This window comes from Phalangium opilio, unplaced genomic scaffold (genome assembly GCF_054372755.1).
Source record: "Phalangium opilio isolate 3A_F unplaced genomic scaffold, DU_Popi_V2 ptg000009l_1, whole genome shotgun sequence".
Taxonomy (NCBI): domain Eukaryota; kingdom Metazoa; phylum Arthropoda; class Arachnida; order Opiliones; family Phalangiidae; genus Phalangium; species Phalangium opilio.
This window is the reverse complement of record NW_028324146.1, coordinates 8,024,774-8,047,368: the sequence shown is the minus strand read 5'-3', so window position 1 is coordinate 8,047,368 and position 22,595 is coordinate 8,024,774. Positions and strand designations below refer to the sequence as shown.

Here is a 22,595-nt window from a genome sequence, read left to right as displayed (position 1 = left end):
TTGACCTTGATAGGCTAGAATCCTAGTTAACCTCTCCTCATGCACGCCACTCACAGTTTTCCCGTACTTGTTAAGACCCAGGTTCTAACAGACTGGCACGTCTAAGAATAGAACATACTTTAATTCTTGATAATTTTATGCGTCATTTGATCTTCTCGGGTCAATTGTGGCTTGAAAATAAAGATAGCACGTGTGATAAATTAATCGCGCGTATTTTCAAGGAATTTGTTTGAAAGTTGAAATTAACGTTTCTCATTTTAACTTGAATGTTTACTCGGAAATGAACTGTGACTGTGCATGAAGAAGAGGTCTAAAATTTGCTTATCAACTACAAATGACTATAAAAGTGATGTTTTTATTTATAGCAATTGTGAAGAAAAGTAGGCACCCACGACAAACAGTTTCGAGTCGTGCCGAACTGATCCTGCCAGTTCCACGCGTGAAACGTAGACTACAAGATGGCAGCTACGCTTTCAGTTACCGAAAAGACGCGGTTGTAGCCTTGACCGCGGCTCTGAAATAATGGAAATTTCCTCTGCGAAAGCTCGCGAGGAGAAGAAAGGCCGCATCACTCCTCGGCACATTATGTTGGCCCTCGAAGAAGATCATGATTTGAAAGCATGGCACAACCATCGCTTCCAGTGGTGTATGGCCTAAATTAATAACATATCCGAAGGAAAAGAAGAGCGCAAAAAAAACAATAGTTACTTATTTTGGTTTTAGTTTAAATTCAACGTTTTCAAATATAATTGTTTAATCTTACATTTTATTAGGTCTATTTGGTTTATAGTTTTTGGAAAAAATTTTAAAATTTTATTTTAAACGGTAATAAAATTTTTTACGTACATTTAGTGTTATAAATTTCTCTATTCCATTCTTGACCTACGATATATATCGTGATTTAGATGAATCGAGGCATTAGAGGGGAGTTTACATGGTCAATAAGCTATTATGAAGTACTACTATTTTAAATAATCTTTTAAAACTGACGCAATAAGTTTCAATTCCAGACATCAGTCCGTGAAATAACTTATTAGTTTTATTATCTTTTAAAGAAAATAGATTAGAAATTCATTTTGAATAAAATGACATTTAAATTAATCATTAAAATACTTCAAATTAAATATGAACTAAAACTCTTATAAATTTCCAAACACGGTGAGAGTAAGGACGGCCCTATAACTCCAAAAATTTAACCGCCCTTCCTTCCCCCTTTGGGGGTGGCGGGGTAAAATTTTTGGCGTTATAGGGCCGTCCCGGGGAACAGGGAATTGATGACGTCACGTATCACGTGACGTTGTTAGCGGGAAATTTGAAAAGTTGCGCCATATTCATTAATATCTCAACAATTTACTGTAAAATGTTTATTTACCCTCCCCAGTAACACGAGTGTTCCGCGTTCGAGTCGGTTCGAGGTAGATTCGTCGGTTTATGGTCTAGTCGGTAGTTACGACTAAAACCGGACTCTTATCCAACTTCAGTTGCCAACTCCGCTTTGCAGTCGGCCGTGAGAACAATAAAATAGAGTTGGCTGATAGTTGTATTTTAAGTCGGTTAATGTAATGAAGGATTAGGTCGGCTGCTCGACTCCTTACCAACTATCACGCGTTTCTATCAAATAAAAAATAACAATATGGGTCTAGAGGTCGACATTTCCGACGGCATACCGATCACACTGAAAATTTCAGATTTAGTTGTAATGAAGATTCTTCCGCTTTTCAGTCGGTTCGAGGTAGATTCTTCGCTTTATGGCCTAGTCAGCACTTACGACTAAAGACCGACTCTTATCCAACTTCAGATACCAGCTCCGCTTTGAAGCCGGCCGTGAGAACAAACAAATAGAGTTGGCTGATAGTTACATTTTATTTCGGTTGGTGTAAGAAAGGATTAGGTCGGCTGCTCAACTCCTTACCAACTAACATGGGTTTTTATCAAAATAACAACAAGGGACTGGAGGTCGGCATATCCGAATACCTACCGATCTCTAAAGAATAGTTATAATGAAGCTTCTTACGCGTTTGAGTCGGTTCGAGGTAGATTCTTCGCTTTATGGCCTAGTCAGCACCTACGACTAAAGTCCGACTCTTATCCAACTTCAGATACCAGCTTCGCTTTGAAGTCGGACGAGAAAACAAACAAATAGAGTTGGCTGATAGTTACATTTTATGTCGGTTGGTGTAAGAAAGGATTAGGTCGGCTGCTCAACTCCTTACCAACTAACATTGGTTTTTATCAAAATAACAAGGGACGAGAGGTCGGCATATCCGACTACCTACCGATCATACTAAAGATTTCAGATTTAGTTATTTTAAGCATAAGAAAATAATATATAGCTCCCTATAAGTATGAAACTCTCCATTTAAGCCATGTAAACAGCATTTTCTTCCATTGCAATTTGTAAAAAGTTTCTAATGCCGCCTGTTAAGAGCTTTTGGCGTTAAAAAGTTGAAATATTTGTTTGGAAAATTTTCAAATTTTTTATCGTAATTAAATAGTTAAAGGTCTTGAAATTATTATAATGATAATTATAACTGATTAAGTACATTGCAAAATTATCATAATAAATTAATTGATGGCGCGAGATTTTGACATTGGTACGAGGTAATGAGTATCTTGTGTCTCTACTTGCTAGGCGATATTTCCCCGGCCCATCGTGCCTTTCGCGGGCACCTTAGGTGGCGGCGATAGTTTCGCCCCCCTTTTACTCGTAGTACCGAAACTTCTCCCACGGGGCGTAAAAGCGTAAGCGCGCCAAATTTGGGAGCAAATGCTGTAGTATGAAAATGTACTACGTTTCATACTTATAGGGAGCTATTTATTGTTTTCTTATGTTTTAAGACAAATCAAAGATACTTGGATTTGTATTACAAACAAAACATTAAATAAAATTTTAGAATCAACAATATAGTGTAATATGTTTATTCACCTTGATATAAATATAAATCCCTCGTTTTAAGTATCATTTTAAAGTAACATTAAAGAAAATGTTACGGTTTACGGCCTATTTTAGCTTTCCCTTAAATTTTCATAAGGCTTTAAAACCGTTTCCACGGTCAACTCATTGCTACTTCGTTTTTATCGGAGATAACTGCAGTGTACACTAACGTTAAGTGCAGTCATTCATGGATATCTCCACATTGCGTAAACCGCCCAAGGTGCGGAATTCGGTCCAATGGGACCTCCCTTCTTTGGTTTCGGTTGAATGGGATTTCGGTCCAATGGGAGGGAATCACCAGAGATACTTCGCAATACCTACAGTTAAAAATCTCTAAACCGACCCTTAAAAAATTCTACAGCCGACCATTAACAATCCATAAAGCCGACCATAAACAAGTCGTAAAGCCGACCATAAACAAGTCGTAAAGCCGACCATAAACAAGTCGTAAAGCCGACCATAAACAAGTCGTAAAGCCGACCATAAACAAGTCGTAAAGCCGACCATAAACAAGTCGTAAAGCTGACCATAAACAAATCGTAATGCCTACCATAAACAAGCCATAAAGCCGACCACAAACAAGCCATAAAGCCGACCGCAATTAGATTAATAATCCGACCATAACCCGATAACAAAGCCGACTTCTTGTTTGATAATGTAAGAGCTGGCCACGCTTACTTTTAGAGTCGGTTAAAGTGCTGGCAAAATTTCTATCCCGACCTCATTTTGGAAATCCCGAAACTTTTCCGTGCACGTTTGAAAAGGTTGGAAAACCGCCGGACCGACCCATTTTCAGGTAGGACATTTCGACTGTCAAAAGGAAAGTCTACCGACCATTTTGCGGCAGTATAGGGCAGTGTCGGTTGAATCTCGAGCCGACTCCGTTGGCCCAACGTCGATTTTGCTACTGGGGCTTATTTCAATATAAGTATATCTTTTTAAGCATCATTTTACAATAATATTAAAGAATATGTTACTGATTATGGCCTTTTTCACCATTCTTTTATATTCATATAAGCTATTCCCTTGATATCGGAGAAAAATTAGCAATAAACACTTCCACAAAGTGCCGTCTTTTGACGCTACTTTCAGCTTTCGGAAAGCCACGATTGGTGTGGAAGTCGAATGGGAATTCGGACCAAGGGCAGGGAAAAACATGACGATCTGAAGAAACATTTATTCGACAGTGAAGGTCTGGTTTACAAGCAAAGCTTTAATAGTTTCATCTAACACAATTAGGGCCATTACAATAATATCAGGATTGTATGGAGGGGCTGGAAAAGCTAAGGGGCTCTCGTTGTACCCTTGATGGTGGAAACATAAGGCGAGTCCATTTAAATTTTTTTTTTAAAATTGAGAAGTGTAGCTCCTCCCCCTACGTCTGTTTAGCTGTCTACCGAAGGCGGAAAATGTCATGACTCGTTAAAAAAGGCATGGCAGAAGTGACCTTTTAGATTTTAAATGCGCTGATTCGCCGCCGTTCGCGTTCATATTCGATTCTGTAAGCCTAGGCAGAGGACCTAGGGTAGAGGGTGGAGAATTATAGCAAACAAGTTTTTTTGGCAGCCAATGAATGAATAAAAATGTTTTAAGTGGTAAATTTGATTTTTACGTCACTAGCGTAAATTAAGCCACAGTTGTTTCCAAGAACACTTCACACCGATTAGGATTTGACATTAGCCATTCCAACCCCTCCATACATTCCTGATAATATACTAAGCCGAATGTAAACCATTCTTTTGGTTTTTAGCCACATCGCACATTGATATACGATGAGGCTATTAGTTTGTCCCGCGAGCCTGTGGTGGGTGTGGTGGTGGTGGTAGTAGTAGTTTGGAATGTGGTCAGAGTTACCCAAAGAAATGGTTATGTCAGAGCTAGCCGAAGAAATGGTTATTTTATGCCTTTGGCAGCATAAATTTTTCCTTTTTCATTGAAGGGAGAGTGAATGTGAGAGAATTGTGGTGAGGTGATATTTTTCGTTTTTGTATTTTAAAAGGATGGGAATTATAATAGTAAGTTTAAGCATTGCATTTAATTGTACTAGTAAGATTAATAATTTTGAATTGTGTTTTACGTTTGCCCGATATAGTTAAAGCGAGAGAGAGGATTATGGTATTGCCTTAATTTAAATTGGAGGTTTAATGCTCCCTTTAAAATCCCTGTCACCCGTCAACAATAAGGGTTTCACGCTTTGGGTGTACCCCATATGAGCAGTTCCCTGTAGAGCAGTTCTCGAAATAGCAACCGCGATTCCATAAAAACAGCTTAGTTTTTCAAAACTGCTGTTTTAGAAATAGCGGCTGCTATTTTGAGAAATAGCAGTGTTTGTCTTGAGTTTCGAGCATGTCTTAACAATACAGTTATATTCAATGGTTTCAAATACTACCTTTTCCGTGATCATTTAATCATTAATGTGACCTACTAACCTAACCTAACCTAACCTGACCTGACCTGACCTAATACTATTTAGTTGAAATAATCAACTTTAACCTAACCAAATTATCCATATCTGACCTAGTTCTTTTTGAGTTCTTATAACCCAGCTGGGCCACCTTACACCATAATAAACAACTATAGTTTTTCGCATATCTGTTTATCCGCTCTTTAGAGAACTGCTGTAACGGTACGCCGCGTTTACGAGAACTGCTGTAACGGTACGCCGCGTTTACGAGAACCGCTGTATCGGTAATTGCTGTAATGGGTAAACTGCCATTTCGGGAACCGCTATTTAGAGAACTGTTGTTATGAGGACCGCTATTATGAAATCCTCTCATATGGGAACTGCTCATATGAAGGCTTCCCTCACGCTTTCAATTCCGCTCCCCTATTTCAAAATTCAAAGAAATCGAGGGGATTTTTTAAAAGCAAAAGGAACTATATACCGACGTTACATTTGGAATGGTTTTAAGGCGGTGTTTATTATTGGAAGTTACGTTTATTTCTCCTCAAATCGAGAAGAGTTTTAAAAGAAGGTACTAGCTTATCTTATAGGTACAGATATTACAATTATAACGTAAGTAAATTTATTGAAGTAAGGATTAGGGGGTTATAATTTTTTGTTAGGGCATCGAGGGGCTATTCACTGTGATTATCTGTACTTCATATAATGGGTATTTCGTTTTGCCACTGTTAAAGGTTGCGCATCGAGGGGAAATTCACTCAAATTTTCGGTGCTCCTGTTAAGTATGGTACGATGTGGCTGCTATTACGAGCCCTTGAGTCGTCTTGTTAAATTTGTGATAGTACGAAAATGGTTTATGTTCGTACTATTGCGATTATTTAACAGTATTTAATGGTTTAAGCTACATAAACCAGTGGTTTTAACATAAACCATTGAAATCCAAACTAAAATTATCTAAAATGAAAAAGTTCTTCAATTAATCCATTAGATTTCAAAATGGTTTTAATTTAAACCTTCCAGGGTTTGAGTTTTGGACAAAAAGTAAACACACATTTATGGTTTAAATTGAAACCTGTATTTTTCACAGTGTATAAAAGAATATTAGGTCTTTCTTCTAACAGTAGAACATAATGGATTTGATCTAAAATCAGAACATTGAGGCTAAGTGGACTAGAATTACAACATGATGGGGTTTGTGTCTAAAATTAGAATGTTTTTATTTCTAATATTAGAATACAATTGTTTTCTTTTTAACTTCTAATATCAGAACAGTGAAGTTTTATTTTCTAATATCAGAACAGTAAAATATTGAGTTCTAATACTAGAACATTTAAACTTTACCTCTATTATTAGTATTATTAGAACATTAGCAGAATATGGTCTAAAGACGGATAATTAACGACATATGGTTTAAAATCGGAACATTTCTGAATCATTCTGAAAACAGAACATTAGTTCAAGGGTCGGATACTAGAACATAACGGTTTCATGTCAAATTCCAGAACATCGTCGGTTTAATCTAGGTTTATGGACAAACCGCTCATGGTTAATTTTGACTGATACCATTTTCAAATCGTAAAACACCTAAATTTAAAATATTACAGGTATGATGTTTCAGTTTTAATAATGTAGAGACCATTTTAGACCCCTAGTTTTTACGGTGTGCCTTTTTGGGAATGTCAGACCTCTCGGGGATCACTCACATTGAAAACTTAACAATGGTTTTACGGTAATTTAATTACATCTTTAAAAGACGAGTTATTCGAGTTAAAAATCGATCCTAATTTTAGGTATGCCTTTTGCTACAACACATATTTGCCACCTTTGATTTGCAAAGTTTGCTTTTAGTTCACGGGGAACTTTATTTTGTACACGACAGTTCATACCACGACTATTTGACGAGCACTAAAGAATGATTGGTTGTACTGATAATGTACAAAAAACTGATGGCAAACTTTAAAATAAAGGGTATTTAGAGTATGTTGGCATCTTTGGCCAAGTCGTAGAACATTGATTTCTCATTCTTCAAAAGAGCATGTGGAGAATCGAATTCCGCAATTCTACCCTGATCGAGAACCATCACCCTACGAATAGATAAAGGACAAAACGTTAGACGCATAATGCCTTTTCAATTGCTACATGAACTAACTTGTCGTAGTCCAAAATGGTGTTTATTCTGTGTGCGATGGTGATGATGGTGGAGTTTGCGAATTCCTTCCTGATGGTCTCTTGAATGAGATCGTCGGTGTCCATGTCGACCGAGGCAGTCGCTTCATCCAAGATGAGGATCTTTGTGTTCCTTAACAGGGCACGAGCCAAGCAGACCAACTGACGCTGACCGACGCTCAGATTGTTACCTCCTTCAGCCACGGGGTGATCCAGTCCTTGCTCGAGTGACGCCACGAAGGACTTCAGGTGCGAGTGTTCGAGGGCGGCCCACAGTCGCTGGTCGTCTTGTTGCCCGAAGGGATCCAGATTGAGTCTCAGCGTGCCCGAGAAGAGGACGGGCTCTTGGGGGATGATGGTCAGCCGCGATCTCAAATCGGACAAGCCCAATCCCTCCACGTTCACTCCGTCTATGACTATCTGACCCCGCACTCCTTCGATCAGTCGGAAGAGCGCCAGCGTCAACGATGACTTTCCCGCGCCTGTCCGCCCCACCACGCCCACCTTCTCTCCGGCTTCGATCCTGACATCTATGTCCTTCAAGACCAAATCCAAGCCTTCTCGGTATTTGGTACTGTAGTCCTGGAATATGATTTGTCCTAGTTGAGGCCAGTCAGATGGAGGCTGAGATTCTGGTTTCTCCCACTCGGCCTCAGACTCCAAACGACAGTATTCGTCAACTCTTTCTATAGAGACTAAATTTGATTCCAAACCCGTAGTGGCCGAAATAAGGAGTTTCAGAAAATGCAGAACCTACGATTTAAAAATATTAAATTTGTACCTAATTTGCTTAAATTAACTATACACACTTAAAACTCATGGGTTGAATGAGTTGGGCTATTTGAATTTTAACTACAATTTGGTTAAAAAATAGCCCAGTAGCAGTTGAATAAACATTCCCTGGTAGTTTGGGATGGGGTTGTTTCAAAGCCAAAAAATATGGTTATTGCAGTAACCCAAATTGGGTCACTTGCAATTTTAGGCCAACCAAGCATTCAAATACATGAAATTGTACACTAGATGTATGTTTAGAGAACTTTGCAATACCAGTTTTTAAGTAATATGTAAAGTTACTCTTTCTGTATTAATTTTGAGTTGATAAACAAGATTATCGTAAATATAAAAATAAATAGTTAATTTTATACATTTTCTTCGATAAAAATTAACTATTGAACATTAATGAGATACTAGACTAATATTGACGTATTAAATGAAGCATACGCCTGTTGATTTGTCTTACTCAAATCGGTACATAAGACTTCGAATCTTAGTAATGGATCAGAACAGCGCAGTTGCATCAACCTTTGGTGGAAGTCCCACCATTGGTAGGTTAGACGTCACGTTTCTCGTAACCCTAGCCGATCGCCGCGTACATCTTAACTTAATGATGATGGAGTAGAAGCAAGAAGTTATATCAGCATCTCTGAGATACTAGATATAACTTCTTGGTAGAAGCCAGTAAGTACAGATTGGTGTCCATGTGGGATAGAAAAAGACCAGACGATGATGGTGTATAGTAGCCAGTATTTACAGACTCGAGTCCATGTGGGATGGACATTCAAGTAGAGGATGGTGGTGTTAGGCAGACAATGGGGTAATAACCATAAGTGGAATACAATGTTCCAAATTTCCCGGACCTGTAAATGCAGTCTGGAAATTGAGAGCGCATTTGCTCCGATTTTTCAACTGCGAACGCGGTGGCTCGGGTTGTAAAAACAGACATACACGTCAAAATTAGAACCTCTTCGTGACAAACTTCAGGTAAAACTAATCAGCGATCTTACAATATCGTGGAAGCTGAAACATGTAATAAATAGCAATTTGGGTTCTGTTTTGAGAAGTTTTAATCAACACAAATTAGGCTTCATTTCAACCCAAAAGTATGTAAGAATTTTATCCAATTTGTGGCTACCTTTTATCCCAAAGTTGCGTCAAAATTACAATTAACCCTTGCTAGGGTATTTTTTTACCCAAATATGATTTTACAATTTAACAAGTAATGTGGTTACTGGTTAGCCGAAATCTGAGTTATAGTTTACGTTGACTCAACATTGGGTTAAATAAAACACCAATTCTAGGGTCAAGGATCAACAACCCAAAAATTGGGTCGGTTAAATACTGACCCAGCAAAGAGTTGAAAAATTACCCACTTTGGGTCAAAAACAACCCAACATTTTTAAGAGTGATAATTGTTCAACGTCATCGAAAATTCTGCACAAACTCTGGTGAAAATGCAGGGGAAACTCATATTAGCCAATTAGATAAAATAATATAATAACCTTCATAGAAGAGACCTAATAACGAATTTAATGCAAGTATTACAGTATTTCTCCAAAAGTATATAAATTGAAGCAAATAGTCTCAGTCAAGCACGTTATACCTTTCCCCAATTTCGAATGACCTTTTTCAGCAATACTATTTCGAGTTGCAGGAATTGGATACAATTACGAGATCTAATAAAGTTATGTTCCTGCAGTTTCTATTATTTTCACTATTTTGCATGTACTGACGACGAAAGCGGAAACATCGTTCGCTGAATTGTTGTAAAAGATAGATCGAAAAAGTAATTGTCTCATTATTAAATTATTCTAAATCTAACAATGACGGCTTGTTATTTTTTAGAGTTGATTGGTTTTATAAACAGAAGTTACGTTTCGCGTTTACTTTCAATTAGTTACGAAACCATTTAAGAAAAAAGTTCTCCAAAAAAATTGTTTACACATAAACTTCAATTTCGCTGAGACTACGCCGACAGTAACTATAATGAGCAAAAAGTTGGGAAACCAAAATAAACCTCTGCGAGTCTAGACGAGTTCTATCTACCTACATTAGCGACGCTTCGCTATAAATCTAAGAAAAGCCTTCCGTATCAAGAAATAATGGAAAACCAACAGAGATTTTAGGTTTTGGTAAGGTTATTATTTACTAGCTTCGACTTCATTTGTAGCGCTTACCCGATCAACATTCGCCAATATCATTCCGACAAAATTAGTTGACAAAGTTCCTTTGCTCAAAATTATGAAAACTGCGGTGCATAACATCAAGCAATTACCCAAGATATTGTAGCGTACTGTCAGCCAACTGGAAAGAAATAGGAATTTATTGAATTGAGCAAAAGAGTTGCCACTTGGAATACCCGTTTTGCATCAACAGTGCATTTCAAATCGAAGGTAAAAATTTAGTGTATATGCTACAAAATTTAGTGTATATGCTACAAACTTTAGTGAATGAGATACCTTTGCGCCATATTCATCATATAATTAGCAGCAGTGCATTCGTCGATCAATTTCAGGAAGTGTCCTTCGAAGTTCTCTACGGCGTCGCATGCCCTGATGACAATGCTGCCAGCCACTGATCCTCCCACGTGCGAAAACAAGAAGGAATTTCTCAAGCTCGTTATCCGCTTGAATTGACGATTGCTCGACATCAAGAAGCGCTGCAAAGATATTGGATAATCTTCAGTTTTAATGAGTTATTAAGTAATTCTCCCCGGAGTGGGCGAAAGGACGCCTGGAGTAAAATGCGCGTGTTTTCTTCAACATTTTGCAATAAAATATAAGTGTGAAAACACTCTAAGTGGTTCAATATTTCAAAGATTTGTTGCTATTTTAAATTAGCGTGGAAAGTGTTGGGTGGAGAAGTCCCAATTTGGCACCAAGACCTCTTCCAACGCTTGATAAAACTCTTTAAAAGCCGATAATAATCTTGACTATTTTTATTGTTAATTGGAATTATTTCTATTTTTCAATAGCACCAGTTGTAGCGCTACAAGTTCAATTCCCATATTATTAAAGATTAATAGAAACAATCTATTCCTCGGCACGAATTCCGTAATAATTGAGAAAGATACTGACAGGAGACTGAAATCTAGTTCATACCTGAAGTAAAAAGTATCCAACGACAACAATGATACAGGGAAATATGAATAATGGTAAAAATATTGCAATTCCTAACGTGAAAACAACAAAAAATATCAATCCTCTATTAGTTAGCGATAGCACTGGAGGTAATTGCTGGTCGAGGGCGTCGATGTCTTGGGAAAAACGATTGAGTATCCTTCCAACGGGGGTAGTGTCGAAGAAGGACATGGGAGAACGAGATACGCTGTCAAGCATTGTCCCATGTAGACAGTGTGCCGCTCGAAGACAGCGAAAGACGTTCATGATTATAATGCTAAATCCAGAAATGGCTTGGCTTAGACCAATAACTACTGAGACTGCTATGCGGATTGCCTTTAGGTCAGGGTTCCCTTTAATATCTTCTTTAGAGTCCGCGCACCAAAGAGACAGCCAGTACACGGAGACCACATTTAAGACTGCCGAATTGGTGGTCATTACTTCGATGATCGCAAACCATGTTATGCCATAGGTTTTAAAATACTGTTTGTATTGTGATACGGAAATCTGCAAACGACCAATAATATTATAATGAGGAAAGTGGTGTGAAGAAAAGTCAAAACTCTCCTCGTATATTAAAGAATATATACATTTCCTTCCTTGAGAGTCTCTTTAGTCACGAGTTTTCCCTCATCTTCATTTGAGACTTTTCCTTGGGATGCAAGATGAATTTTCTCAACTTTGGTATTTAACATACTTTAAAAAAATACTTATTTCAGCAAAGCGTTTTCAAATTTAAAGAATCAATTCAAACAAGTTGGGAAACCAAATTAAACCTTTCCGAGTGGAGCCGTTATTAAGAGGTTTTTCTTAAATAATTTTAATCAGTATTAATCATTTTAATCGCCATTAACCTTAATTTTAGTTAGACCGATTAATAATTTAAAAATAGCTATTGTTGACGTTTGAATTCGAGCACATGCCTCTTTAACAATTTTAGAAAATTTAGGGTATTTAAGGCGATTTTATTCCCAATAAAAGACAAGAAAACCGGCAATAGCGTGAACCTTCGGTGGAAGTCCAACCATTGGGTGGCTTGACGTTTTTCGCAACCCTAACCGATCGCCGCGTACTTCTTAACCCTAACGATCATAATGGAGTAGAAGCCAACATTGCCTTCTGCGAACACGTTTACTTCAATTTGCCAACTGCGAACGCTATGACAGACAAACACACCCACACGCGACCAGTCTTGGTGACGTCATCGTCACTCGGAGAGGTAAACATTTAAATTAAGGGCTATCTCTACAAACAGTAACAGACTCACGATGGGTCTTCTTTATTCTCGTCGCTCATGTGCTGCGCGAAATAATCATTGGCCATTCCCTGTCGGCTCATGATTTCATCATAGGTTCCGTTCTCGATGATTCGTCCGTTGTTCATAAAGAAGATCTCGTCCACTTCTCGGAGGAAGCTCAAGTTGTGCGTCACCAAAACTCTCGTCTGTAGCAAATAAAATTTGAAGAACGTGCTATTAAGTTCCTAACATAAGGAACTTTCAAAAGCGAGCAACTCACAGTAGCGGCGCGAGGATACTTTTTGGTGTAGGCTAAATGTTTTTTAAAATTATGGGCCCCCTTTAATTATTGTTAAGAAAAAAGTACTTAATGTTTTAATTGTTTTCTTTGTATTTCTTATCTTAACTCAAAGCCGACAATTACGATGACAACGAAAGTTTTTAGAGCCACAATTTTTACCTCTCCGTGTGACGTAGTCCAGGAGAGGTTCTGTAACGGCCGTGTCGGTGTGTGTTTGTCTGTGTGCGTCCGTTAGCAGTTCGCCTTGTCTTTATAATATAAAATGAATATATTAAAATATTTTTCGAAATTTCGGTTCCTTTATTAGTTTTGTAGCTATAAAGTTCTGTTTAATTTTGATATTACAAGAATCTTTTTTATATTATTATTTGAAATAGTTGTTTATATATTACTTAAATAACTGGTATTGCAAAGTTTTCTAAACATCCATCTAGTGTACAATACCGTGTATTTGTATGCCTGGTTTGCCTAAAATCGCAAGTGACAAAATTTGGGTTACTGCAATAACCATATTTTTTGGGTTTGGAACAACCCCATCCAAAACAAGTATTTATTTAACTGCTACTTGGCTATTTTGTAACCAAATTGTAGTTAAAATTCAAATAGCCCAACTCATTCAACCCACGAGTTTTAAGAGTGTAATAGGAAACAAACCTCTCCTTAAGTAATGAAGGATTATGGAAATGAAATTCATATCATACTTATTGTTATTACGTTACTTACTCTTTAAACCATAAATAGGTTATAAAATTATTACTTTGATACTTTTCCAGCGTAAGGAATATATAGACGGCCTCTGTGGGTCCAGCTTCGTTCGTGGTCATAATTTGTAGATCGTACCAAGTGCCGGCGCTCAGGCCACCAATAATCTAGGAGGATATAGGGGTGAAGGAGTCTTCGACTGCCCGATTTCCCATTGAAACGCGCTTACAGATTATCGGCCGTGGTTTCCCCCCGTTCTCTCTCGTTCTGGGATATTCATAGCCGCGCAACTAGTTCCGCGCACATCGTCATCGGGCGTCGTCTTTTCTTCAGATTTCATTTTTGGTAAAGGCTGCATTTTTTAGTGCTTTAACGGAACATTTATCATTATTTCATTTTTTATTAATTGTAAATTATTTGTTCTTTGATAAAACTGTTGTAGAGGGTACGCTTTTTTACTCTCTCCCTAAACCCAAAACTTAAGTAAAAAAGTGTTTAAGATGGATTAAAGCCTGTGGGAGAGTAGAGTTAACACCCGATAACATTAAAAAATGTCATTATTTCCCCAAATCTCTTACTTTTTACAACGCCGCCTACATATAGGCGGTGTTGCTTCTAAGGCCTAAGCTAGAGTGAAAACCCGCTCTTTTTTGAATTGGGATTTGCGTGGTCACGTGATGCGCGTAACCAAGGTGCGCGTGAACGAATCTCCCATGGGAGAGGCCGAAACCTGAGCTCTAAGAACGGGCAGTCGAAGACTCCTTCGCCCCTATATCCTCCTAGCAATAATGTGGGTCTTAGTCTTCCCTGGAATGTTGGCCGCAGCGACTGACCATTGTTTATGACGCTGCAATTAATGTTTTACTAGGTAGTGAGTGATGGGACATCCGACATCGTGCCATTTGTCCAGTCTCAACAGCACCGATGAAATGTTCACCGATAGAATTGACTGCTTGTCCGGCGTCATTGGAGCTAAAATTTAAATAAATACATTATAGCAAGGGCAATAACACAGTGTGGCAGTAAGGAGAGCGTACGCGTCAATTGCAGCCGGCATTCTGCTAGGCGTAAAATTTGGCACAGTAAAATTTACTTTTCTTTTATTTTGCAAAATAGCCACTTGCGGGTAGCCACAGAGGCAAGCCTATTCGTCATTAATACACGACAAAGCATGCGGGAAAACCGTAAATGTTGGATTCACCAATCAGGTTTGCACTTTAAATTGAATTATAATCTCGAAAAAGCAAATATATTCTCGCAGTACGAAAGAATCAGAAGCTAAATTTGCTATATTCTGGCCTGAGAAATTAAATAGGTTAATATTAAAGTATTGAAATATACAGATTTGTAAAGAGAGAAAGCGAGTGAGGGTTTCTCCGTCACTACAGAAGACTTGCATACACCTTCGGTTTATTCTATTTGTCTTTGCTATAACAGAATGCCTTTATGACGGTTCCTGGAAATCGTAGCTGCCGGTCGCAAATTTTTTCGCTCCTGCCTCGGGAAAAGTATTGGGTGCTAAGCCTAGGCTTCAAAGGCTTAGTCCCAAAGTGTACTCTTTATCGCGACGAGTTGCCTTAAGGCAACGTTATTTTAAATAACTTAGGTAGTTCGACTACGGTTGGTAATTATCCCCCGTTTAAAAATGACAAAGAAAAACTGCATTCAAGACTGTAACTTTGGCGGTGGCTCGGAAAAACACGGGCCTATGGTGCACTGCGGCTTTTGCGAAACATGGTTTCATCTGGTGTGCCTCGGCCTAAAGAATGCACTATCTGGCTCCTTCTGGATGTGTCCTACATGTGTCTCATCTATAAAGTCGCTAAAAAAACTCTCATCGGAATTCAAAGAATTCGAGCCATGGAGAAATCCCTTAAAGTTTTAAATGAAAACCTACAGACATTATCGCTAATCGAAAGGCTATCAAGGAAATCCAATGAGGATTTTGAAGAACAAATTACTCCCATAAAGGAAACACTAGAAAAACTAGAAGAAAAACGTTTTCAAAAGATCAGTACATTAGAAGACAAGCTAACGAACATAAAAAATACAACGAAGATAACCCCACTCTACAGTGGAGCGGCAAATAATCTCGGTTCCGGCCTCCGCCATCAAGCATTTAGTGGCACTAGGACAATAAACGACCCAATCCTACCGTTTACCCTTACAAAAATCTTCTTAAGAGTTCTAAAGGAATTTCTTTGGAACCCTACGGAGCCCTTGGGATAATTTTCTAAAGAAACTATTACCAAAGACTTCCTTGGAATTTCCTAAAGAATTCTTGAGATAAATTTCCAAAGAATGTCTTGGGATTATTTTCTAAAGAAATTCTTTAGGAATTCTAGAGATAAATTTCCTAAGAAGGTCTAGGGATTATTTTCTAAAGAAATTCTTTAGGAATTCTAGAGATAAATTTCCTAAGAAGGTCTAGGGATTATTTTCTAAAGAAATTCTTTAGGAATTCTAGAGATAATTTCCTAAGAAGGTCTAGGGATTATTTTCTAAAGAAATTCTTTAGGAATTCTAGAGATAAATTTCCAAAGAATATCTTGGGATTATTTTCTAAAGAAATTCTTTAGAAATTCTAGAGATAAATTTCCAAAGAATATCTTGGGATTATTTTCTAAAGAAATTCTTTCGGAATTCTTGAGATAAATTTCCAGGGACCGTGTAGGGAATATTTTCCAACGAAATTCTTTAGGAATTCTTGAGATAAATTTCCAAAGAATGTCTTGGGATTCTTTTCTAAAGAAATTCTTTAGGAATTCTAGAGATAAATCTCCAAAGAATATCTTGGGATTATTTTCTAAAGAAATTCTTTAGGAATTCTAGAGATAAATCTCCAAAGAATATCTTGGGATTATTTTCTAAAGAAATTCTTTAGCAATTCTAGAGATAAATTTCCAAAGAATATCTTGGGATTATTTTCTAAAGATATTCTTTCGGAATTCTTGACATAATTTCCAAAGAACGTGTAGGGAATATTTTCCAACGAAATTCTTTAGGAATTATTGATATCAATTTCTGAAGAAGGTTTAGGTTATTTTCCAAAGTAAGGAATTCTTGAGATAAATTTCCAAAGAAAGTCTAGGGTTAATTTCCCAAAGAAATTAGTTAAGAATTTTAGAGATGAATTTCAAATGGCCAGATATATAGAAATTGTGCTTTACATATAATTATCTCAAAATATTTTTACCCAAATTGTTTAGCTAAAGTTTTCCTAGATAGACATTAACTTGATGGTTAATAAAATTAAAAACGTTTCACGAAGGCTTGTCCCGTAGCTAAGGCTCAGCAAGCGCTGAAATGGAATGTTATATTTACCTATTTTTTTAATTTTATTTTTGCCTTTAATCATCCGTTTATGTAAAGGATAAAATAGATTAAAAGTAAAATAAGAGTAATTAAAATCGTTATGTTTAGATTTACAGGGAATCTAAGCTGTCAGTCGAAATTTTTGCTTAATTCTCTTATGGCATATTTTATCTTTATTTCGAGCGTAATTAGAGTCCAAAATAAATATTTTTTAAAAAACATTGTAGAGAAAATTAGGTTAAACGCGTTTCTGATACTCGAAAAACTCTCAGTGAATATACATTATTAAATTTAACAACAACGTCTGTATCTACTGCTTGGCCATTAAAGCCTCCAAAACCCACTTAGTACCCCATACAATTGCACAAGGTTAAAACTTTCTGCCGTTTACGGATGTTTTTAAGTCGAATAAATGTCTGACTTTATAAGCAATTTCACACTGCATGCGAGAACTTCCCTCGCTATAAGGGGTGTAGTTCAGCATATAAGAACTACACTCCCTGTATTAGGATATGGTTCTGCATATGAGAACTATCCTCGTTTCAAGTGGCTATATTAATTTACCCCATAATTTTTTCTATATATTTCCCAAGAAATTCCATAGCTATTTCCCACGAAAATTCCAAAAATATTTCCCAAGTAAATTCCAAAGACATTTCCCAAGTAAATTCCAAAGATATTTCCCAAGAAAATTACAAAGATATTTCCCAAGAAAATTACAAAGATATTTCCCAAGAAAATTCCAAAGATATTTCCCAAGAAAATTCCAAAGAAATTTCCCAAGAAAATTCCCAAGAACATTCCAAAGATATTTCCCAAGAACATTCCAAAGATATTTCCCAAGAAAATTCCAAAGATATTTCTCAAGAAAATTCCAAAGATATTTCCCAAGAAAATTCCAAAGATATTTCCCAAGAAAATTCCAAAGATATTTCCAAAGTGATTTCCAAAGAAAAAGAGGCCAATATTCCCCAATTTCCTAAAGAACGCCTTAAGGATTTCCAAAGAAATTTCCCAAGGAATTTTCTTAAGAGTTCTTAAGAAGATTTTTGTAAGGGTAAAAAGACATCATATACTGAAATTGCTCAAATCGCAAACAAGAACTTGACAAAAAATCCCAATCCCTGGAAAACAGCGACTTATCGCAGACCACGACTCCCAGTAGGGACTGCCCCACAAGAGAAGGAAAATGAAGGTGGCTTTGCTGCAGGATAACCTTCCATTTTATATCATATCTCCGATCTTTCACAAGTCACGACACCAACACATGTCAAGGACTATGGAAAGGATATTGGATTAAACATTCTCTCATTGGAGGAAACAAGTAAGAGACTATCGTTACCGTTCAAAAGCTACCAGGTTCGAATCGACGAAAACGAAGAAGTAAATCCTCTAACCCCGGAACAATGGCCTGCAGGAACTTCTATTGCACTCTCAAAGATAGGAAACACTGGGTATAATAAAAGAGTGTATGGGACAAATAACGACCCAAATCTATCCCATTTCGCACACAGCCACTCAGTTTCACTATGTCTTGAACACTGTCGGCAAGAAACAACGATAAAAGGCATCTCTGATTGGATGGCCTCAAAAGGCGTTAACCCGGTACACCTAAATGAGGAACCTCCTACGGTTGAGGGCTACAAAACATTTAGAGTCGACGTCTTGCACTCAGATCTTCCACAGGCCAGAAACCCCGGATTTTGGCCGGTCGGTATAAGCTTTCAAATCTATCGACCAAAAATCGAACCACAAGACTTTGTTATACTGGGAAATGACGCTGTATGACCTAAAGAAAATAGAGCAACACTTCCGAAACCACTACCCGCCCAAGGAAAAATAAAAGGACTTAAAATCGGCCACCTTAATGTTAGAAGTCTCATTCCTCATCACCTAGATATTCAATTGATGTTGACACAGCAGAATATAGATATTTTATGCGTGACTGAAACCTGGCTAAACCCGCAGATCCCAAATTCCTTAGTTGAGATCCCCAATTATAACTTCTATCGTGCGGACCGGACCGGCTCGTACAGAGGCGGTGGTTTACTAATATACTATTTGACAACGTTGCCCTTAACGCACCTTGAAATAAAAAGCGATGCCACACTCTGGGTAGAAATTGCTTTTAAAAACAGCCCGAAATTGTATATTGGGTGCTTTTATAGAAGCCCAACCTCAGACCTCAATATTCCACTATAGAGGAACTCATACCACGAAATGTGGAACTTATCCTAGTTGGAGACTTCAATTGCGATCTCCTTGCCAAACCGCTCTCTAAACCTACGAAAACTCTGAACCAAATACTAACGAGTTTTCAGCAAATGATCACGGAACCAACTCGCGTAACCGAAATCTCCCGTACATTACTGGATCACATCTACAGTACACATCCAAATTTTATTGTGGAAACTGGAAACATAAACTGTGGATTCTCGGGCCACAATCTAGTACATGTGTCCGCAAGCTTAAACATGAAAGAATACCAACACACTTCGTCACCACAAGAAATTATCACAACTTTGACCTGTCGGACCTCATTACGAGCTTAACTCAGGACCTTGCGACTTCTGAACTAATTACACTATCGAATACTGACCAACCCATAAATATAAATGAAGCATGCCTTCTACTACAGCAAATAATAAATAAGAACTTAAATGAACAAGCACCGACGGGAAAGAAAAGGGTCCACATAAAACTCCCTCTATGGTTTGATGACAAAATTAAAAATACTTTATCCTTGAGAGACCTTCATTCTAGAAAGAGGACAGGACCAAATGGGGCCTACCACAAGGAACAGTTTAGGATATATAGGAATCTGGCGGTTTCTGAGGTCAGGAATGCTAAAAAGATGTTCTTTCTCGAAAGAAACCTGGAGGCGGATTAAAGAAAATTTCAAAGGTTACAGACCATCGTACCAAAACATCATCCTTGAAAATTCAAGTGACAATACCACTATCAGAGAGCCACTTCATGTAGCTAGCTATTTTAACGCTTATTCCCTTACAAGAAACTTCTTAAGAGTTCTAAAGGAATTTCTTTGGAACCCTACGGAGCCCTTGGGATAATTTTCTAAAGAAACAATTTCCAAAGACTTCCTTGGAATTTCCTAAAGAATTCTTGAGATAAATTTCGAAAGAATTTCTTGGGATTATTTTCTAATGAAATTCTTTAGGAATTCTAGAGATAAATTTCCAAAGAATGTCTTTGGATTATTTTCTAAAGAAATTCTTTGGGAATTCTAGAGATAAATTTCCAAAGAATGTCTTGGGATTATTTTCTAAAGAAATTCTTTAGGAATTCTAGAGATAAATTTCCAAAGAAGGTCTAGGGATTATTTTCTAAAGAAATTCTTTAGGAATTCTAGAGATAAATTTCCAAAGAATTTCTTGGGATTATTTTCTGAAAAAATTCTTTAGGAATTCTAGAGATAAATTTCCAAAGAATTTCTTAGGATTATTTTCTAAAGAAATTCTTTAGGAATTTTAGAGGTAAATTCCCAAAGAATTTCTTGGGATTATTTTCTAAAGAAATTCTTTAGGATTTCTAGAGATAATTTTCCAAAGTAGGGCTAGGGGTTGTTTTCCAAAGAAATTCTTGAGATAAATTTCCAAAGAACGTCTAGGGAATATTTTCCAACGAAATTCTTTAGGAATTCTTGAGATCAATTTCCAAAGAAGGTTTAGGGTTTATTTTCCAAAGTTTTTCACATTTTAAGTTTGTGGATGAGGAAAATTATGGCACTAACTCTTTTTTTTTCTATTGTCGAGGTTTCAATATAAGTAGGGCACATACGTCCGCGACAAGGATGCGATTAGTCAGTGTTCAGTATGTGTTTAAGCAGGGAAGGAAATGAGGGTTACTTGGGAGGTGACGGAAGGGGTGTGGGGGTCAAGTCACCTCCGGCGGACACGGGGCAGTCGGCACCTGTAGTGTAGGATCGCCGACATGTGTCTTATTCCCTCAAACTTTGCCGCCCAGAAGCTTGGCTTACAGGAGTGCGCCACACTCCCGGCTGGCACTAATTCTTTAAAAGTAAAATAAGAGTATATAATTAAAATCGTTATGTTTAGATTTACAGGGAATCTAAGCTGTCAGTCGGAATTTTTGCTTAATTCTCTTATGGCATGTTTTATCTTTATTTCGAGCGTAATTAGAGTCCAAAATAAATATTTTTTTTTAAAATATTGTAGAGAAAATTAGGTTTAACGCGTCTCTGATACTCGAAAAACTCTCAGTGAATATACATTATTAAATTTAGCAACAACGTCTGTATCTACTGCTTGGCCATTAAAGCCTCCAAAACCCACTTAGTACCCCATACAATTGCACAAGGTTAAAACTTTCTGCCGTTTACGGATGTTTTAAGGTCGATTAAATGTCTGACTATATAAGCAATTTCACATTGCATGCGAGAACTTCCCTCGCTATAAGGGGTGTTGTTCAGCATATAAGAACTGCACTCCCAGTATTGGGATATGGTTCTGCATGTGAGAACTATCCTCGTTTCTAGTGGCCAAATTAATTTACCCAATTACCTTCTCTATGTGTTCCCCAAGAAAATTCCATAGATATTTTCCAAGGAAATTGCAAAGATTTTTCCCAAGAAAATTCCAAAGACATTTCCCAAGTAAATTGCAAAGACATTTCCCAAGTAAATTCCAAAGACATTTCCCAAGTAATTCCAAAGACATTTCCCTAGAAAACTCCAAAGACATTTCCCAAGAAAATTCCAAAGATATATCCCAAGAAAATTCCAAAGATATTTCCCAAGAAAATTCCAAAGATATTTCCCAAGAAAATTCCAAAGATATTTCCCATGAAAATTCCAAAGATATTTCCCATGCAAATTCCAAAGATATTTCCCATGCAAATTCCAAAGATATTTCCAGAGAAAATTCCAAAGATATTTGCCAAGAAAATTCCAAAGATATTTCCAAAGTAATTTCCAAAGAAAAAGAGGCCAATATTCCCCAATTTCCTAAAGAACGTCTTAAGGATTTCCAAAGAAATATCCCAAGGAATTTTCTTAAGAGTTCTTAAGAAGATTTTTGTAAGGGTATGGTGAACCACGAGATACGTCTTCACAAACTAGCTGAAATAGGCTGCTCACCTTCAACGCTCAAATGGTTCTATTCATACCTTACAAATCGTACTCAGTCAGTAACCATAAACGGATCAACATCGCCAAAGGGCACCACTGAACGAGGTGTACCCCAAGGCAGCATACTGGGCCCGATGCTATTTTCTATCTATGTGAACGACGTCTCTCACATACTGAATTTTACGTCGCCCTTTCAGTTTGCTGACGACACGGCAATGCTTACCGCAGATAAAAATCCAGAAACTATTATCACTCAACTGGATAAAGAATTTCAAAAGTGCGTGACATGGTTCAATAGTATCGGAATGACCATAAATGTGAAGAAATGTGAATTCATTTTATTTGGATACGCAGCGGGTCTTAAACCAATATAAAATATCACGATACTGCCTAAAGCAACAATTAAAAGGGTTAGGGTAACAACGTACCTTGGTTTTAAAATCGACGAGAAAATAGCGTGGAAAGATCATATTGAAGCGACCATAAGTAAAATAAAATCGAGAATTTACATTCTACGGCATTTAAGGCCACA

General features: G+C 37.3%; 2 protein-coding genes across 2 annotated transcripts; both read right to left on the bottom strand.

Moving 5' to 3' along the window:
• Window positions 1-7,213: 7,213 nt before the first annotated feature.
• On the bottom strand, window positions 7,214-10,640 carry LOC149713654 (ATP-binding cassette sub-family C member 1-like). Its single transcript, XM_089843918.1, has 2 exons — window positions 10,460-10,640; window positions 7,214-8,258 (listed from the first exon to the last, which is right to left on the bottom strand). Exons 1-2 carry the CDS (start codon window positions 10,544-10,546, stop codon window positions 7,449-7,451), a joined length of 897 nt encoding a protein of 298 aa, XP_089700044.1. The 5' UTR covers window positions 10,547-10,640; the 3' UTR covers window positions 7,214-7,448.
• Window positions 10,641-10,725: 85 nt separating this feature from the next.
• On the bottom strand, window positions 10,726-14,194 carry LOC149713653 (ATP-binding cassette sub-family C member 1-like). The gene is made up of 7 exons (XM_089844100.1): window positions 13,697-14,194; window positions 13,099-13,187; window positions 12,919-12,978; window positions 12,669-12,844; window positions 11,992-12,097; window positions 11,384-11,908; window positions 10,726-10,941 (listed from the first exon to the last, which is right to left on the bottom strand). The coding sequence occupies exons 4-7, from the start codon at window positions 12,782-12,784 to the stop codon at window positions 10,726-10,728; spliced, it is 963 nt and encodes a 320-aa protein (XP_089700226.1). The 5' UTR covers window positions 12,785-12,844; window positions 12,919-12,978; window positions 13,099-13,187; window positions 13,697-14,194.
• Between the last annotated feature and the right edge of the window lie 8,401 nt (window positions 14,195-22,595).

What these genes read in the sequence shown, in the direction of transcription:
- LOC149713653 (XM_089844100.1), bottom strand. Translation starts at nt 12,784, where the DNA reads ATGAACAACGGACGAATCATCGAGAACGGAACCTATGATGAAATCATG. An exon ending in GAGAATAAAGAAGACCCATC is followed by an intron (nt 12,098 to 12,668) that starts GTGAGTCTGTTA and finishes ATTTTTTTAAAG; the next exon opens with TATGTTAAATACCAAAGTTG. An exon ending in TTGGATACTTTTTACTTCAG is followed by an intron (nt 10,942 to 11,383) that starts GTATGAACTAGA and finishes ATATCTTTGCAG; the next exon opens with CGCTTCTTGATGTCGAGCAA.
- LOC149713654 (XM_089843918.1), bottom strand. Translation starts at nt 10,546, where the DNA reads ATGTTATGCACCGCAGTTTTCATAATTTTGAGCAAAGGAACTTTGTCA. An exon ending in TATTGGCGAATGTTGATCGG is followed by an intron (nt 8,259 to 10,459) that starts GTAAGCGCTACA and finishes TTTAAATCGTAG; the next exon opens with GTTCTGCATTTTCTGAAACT.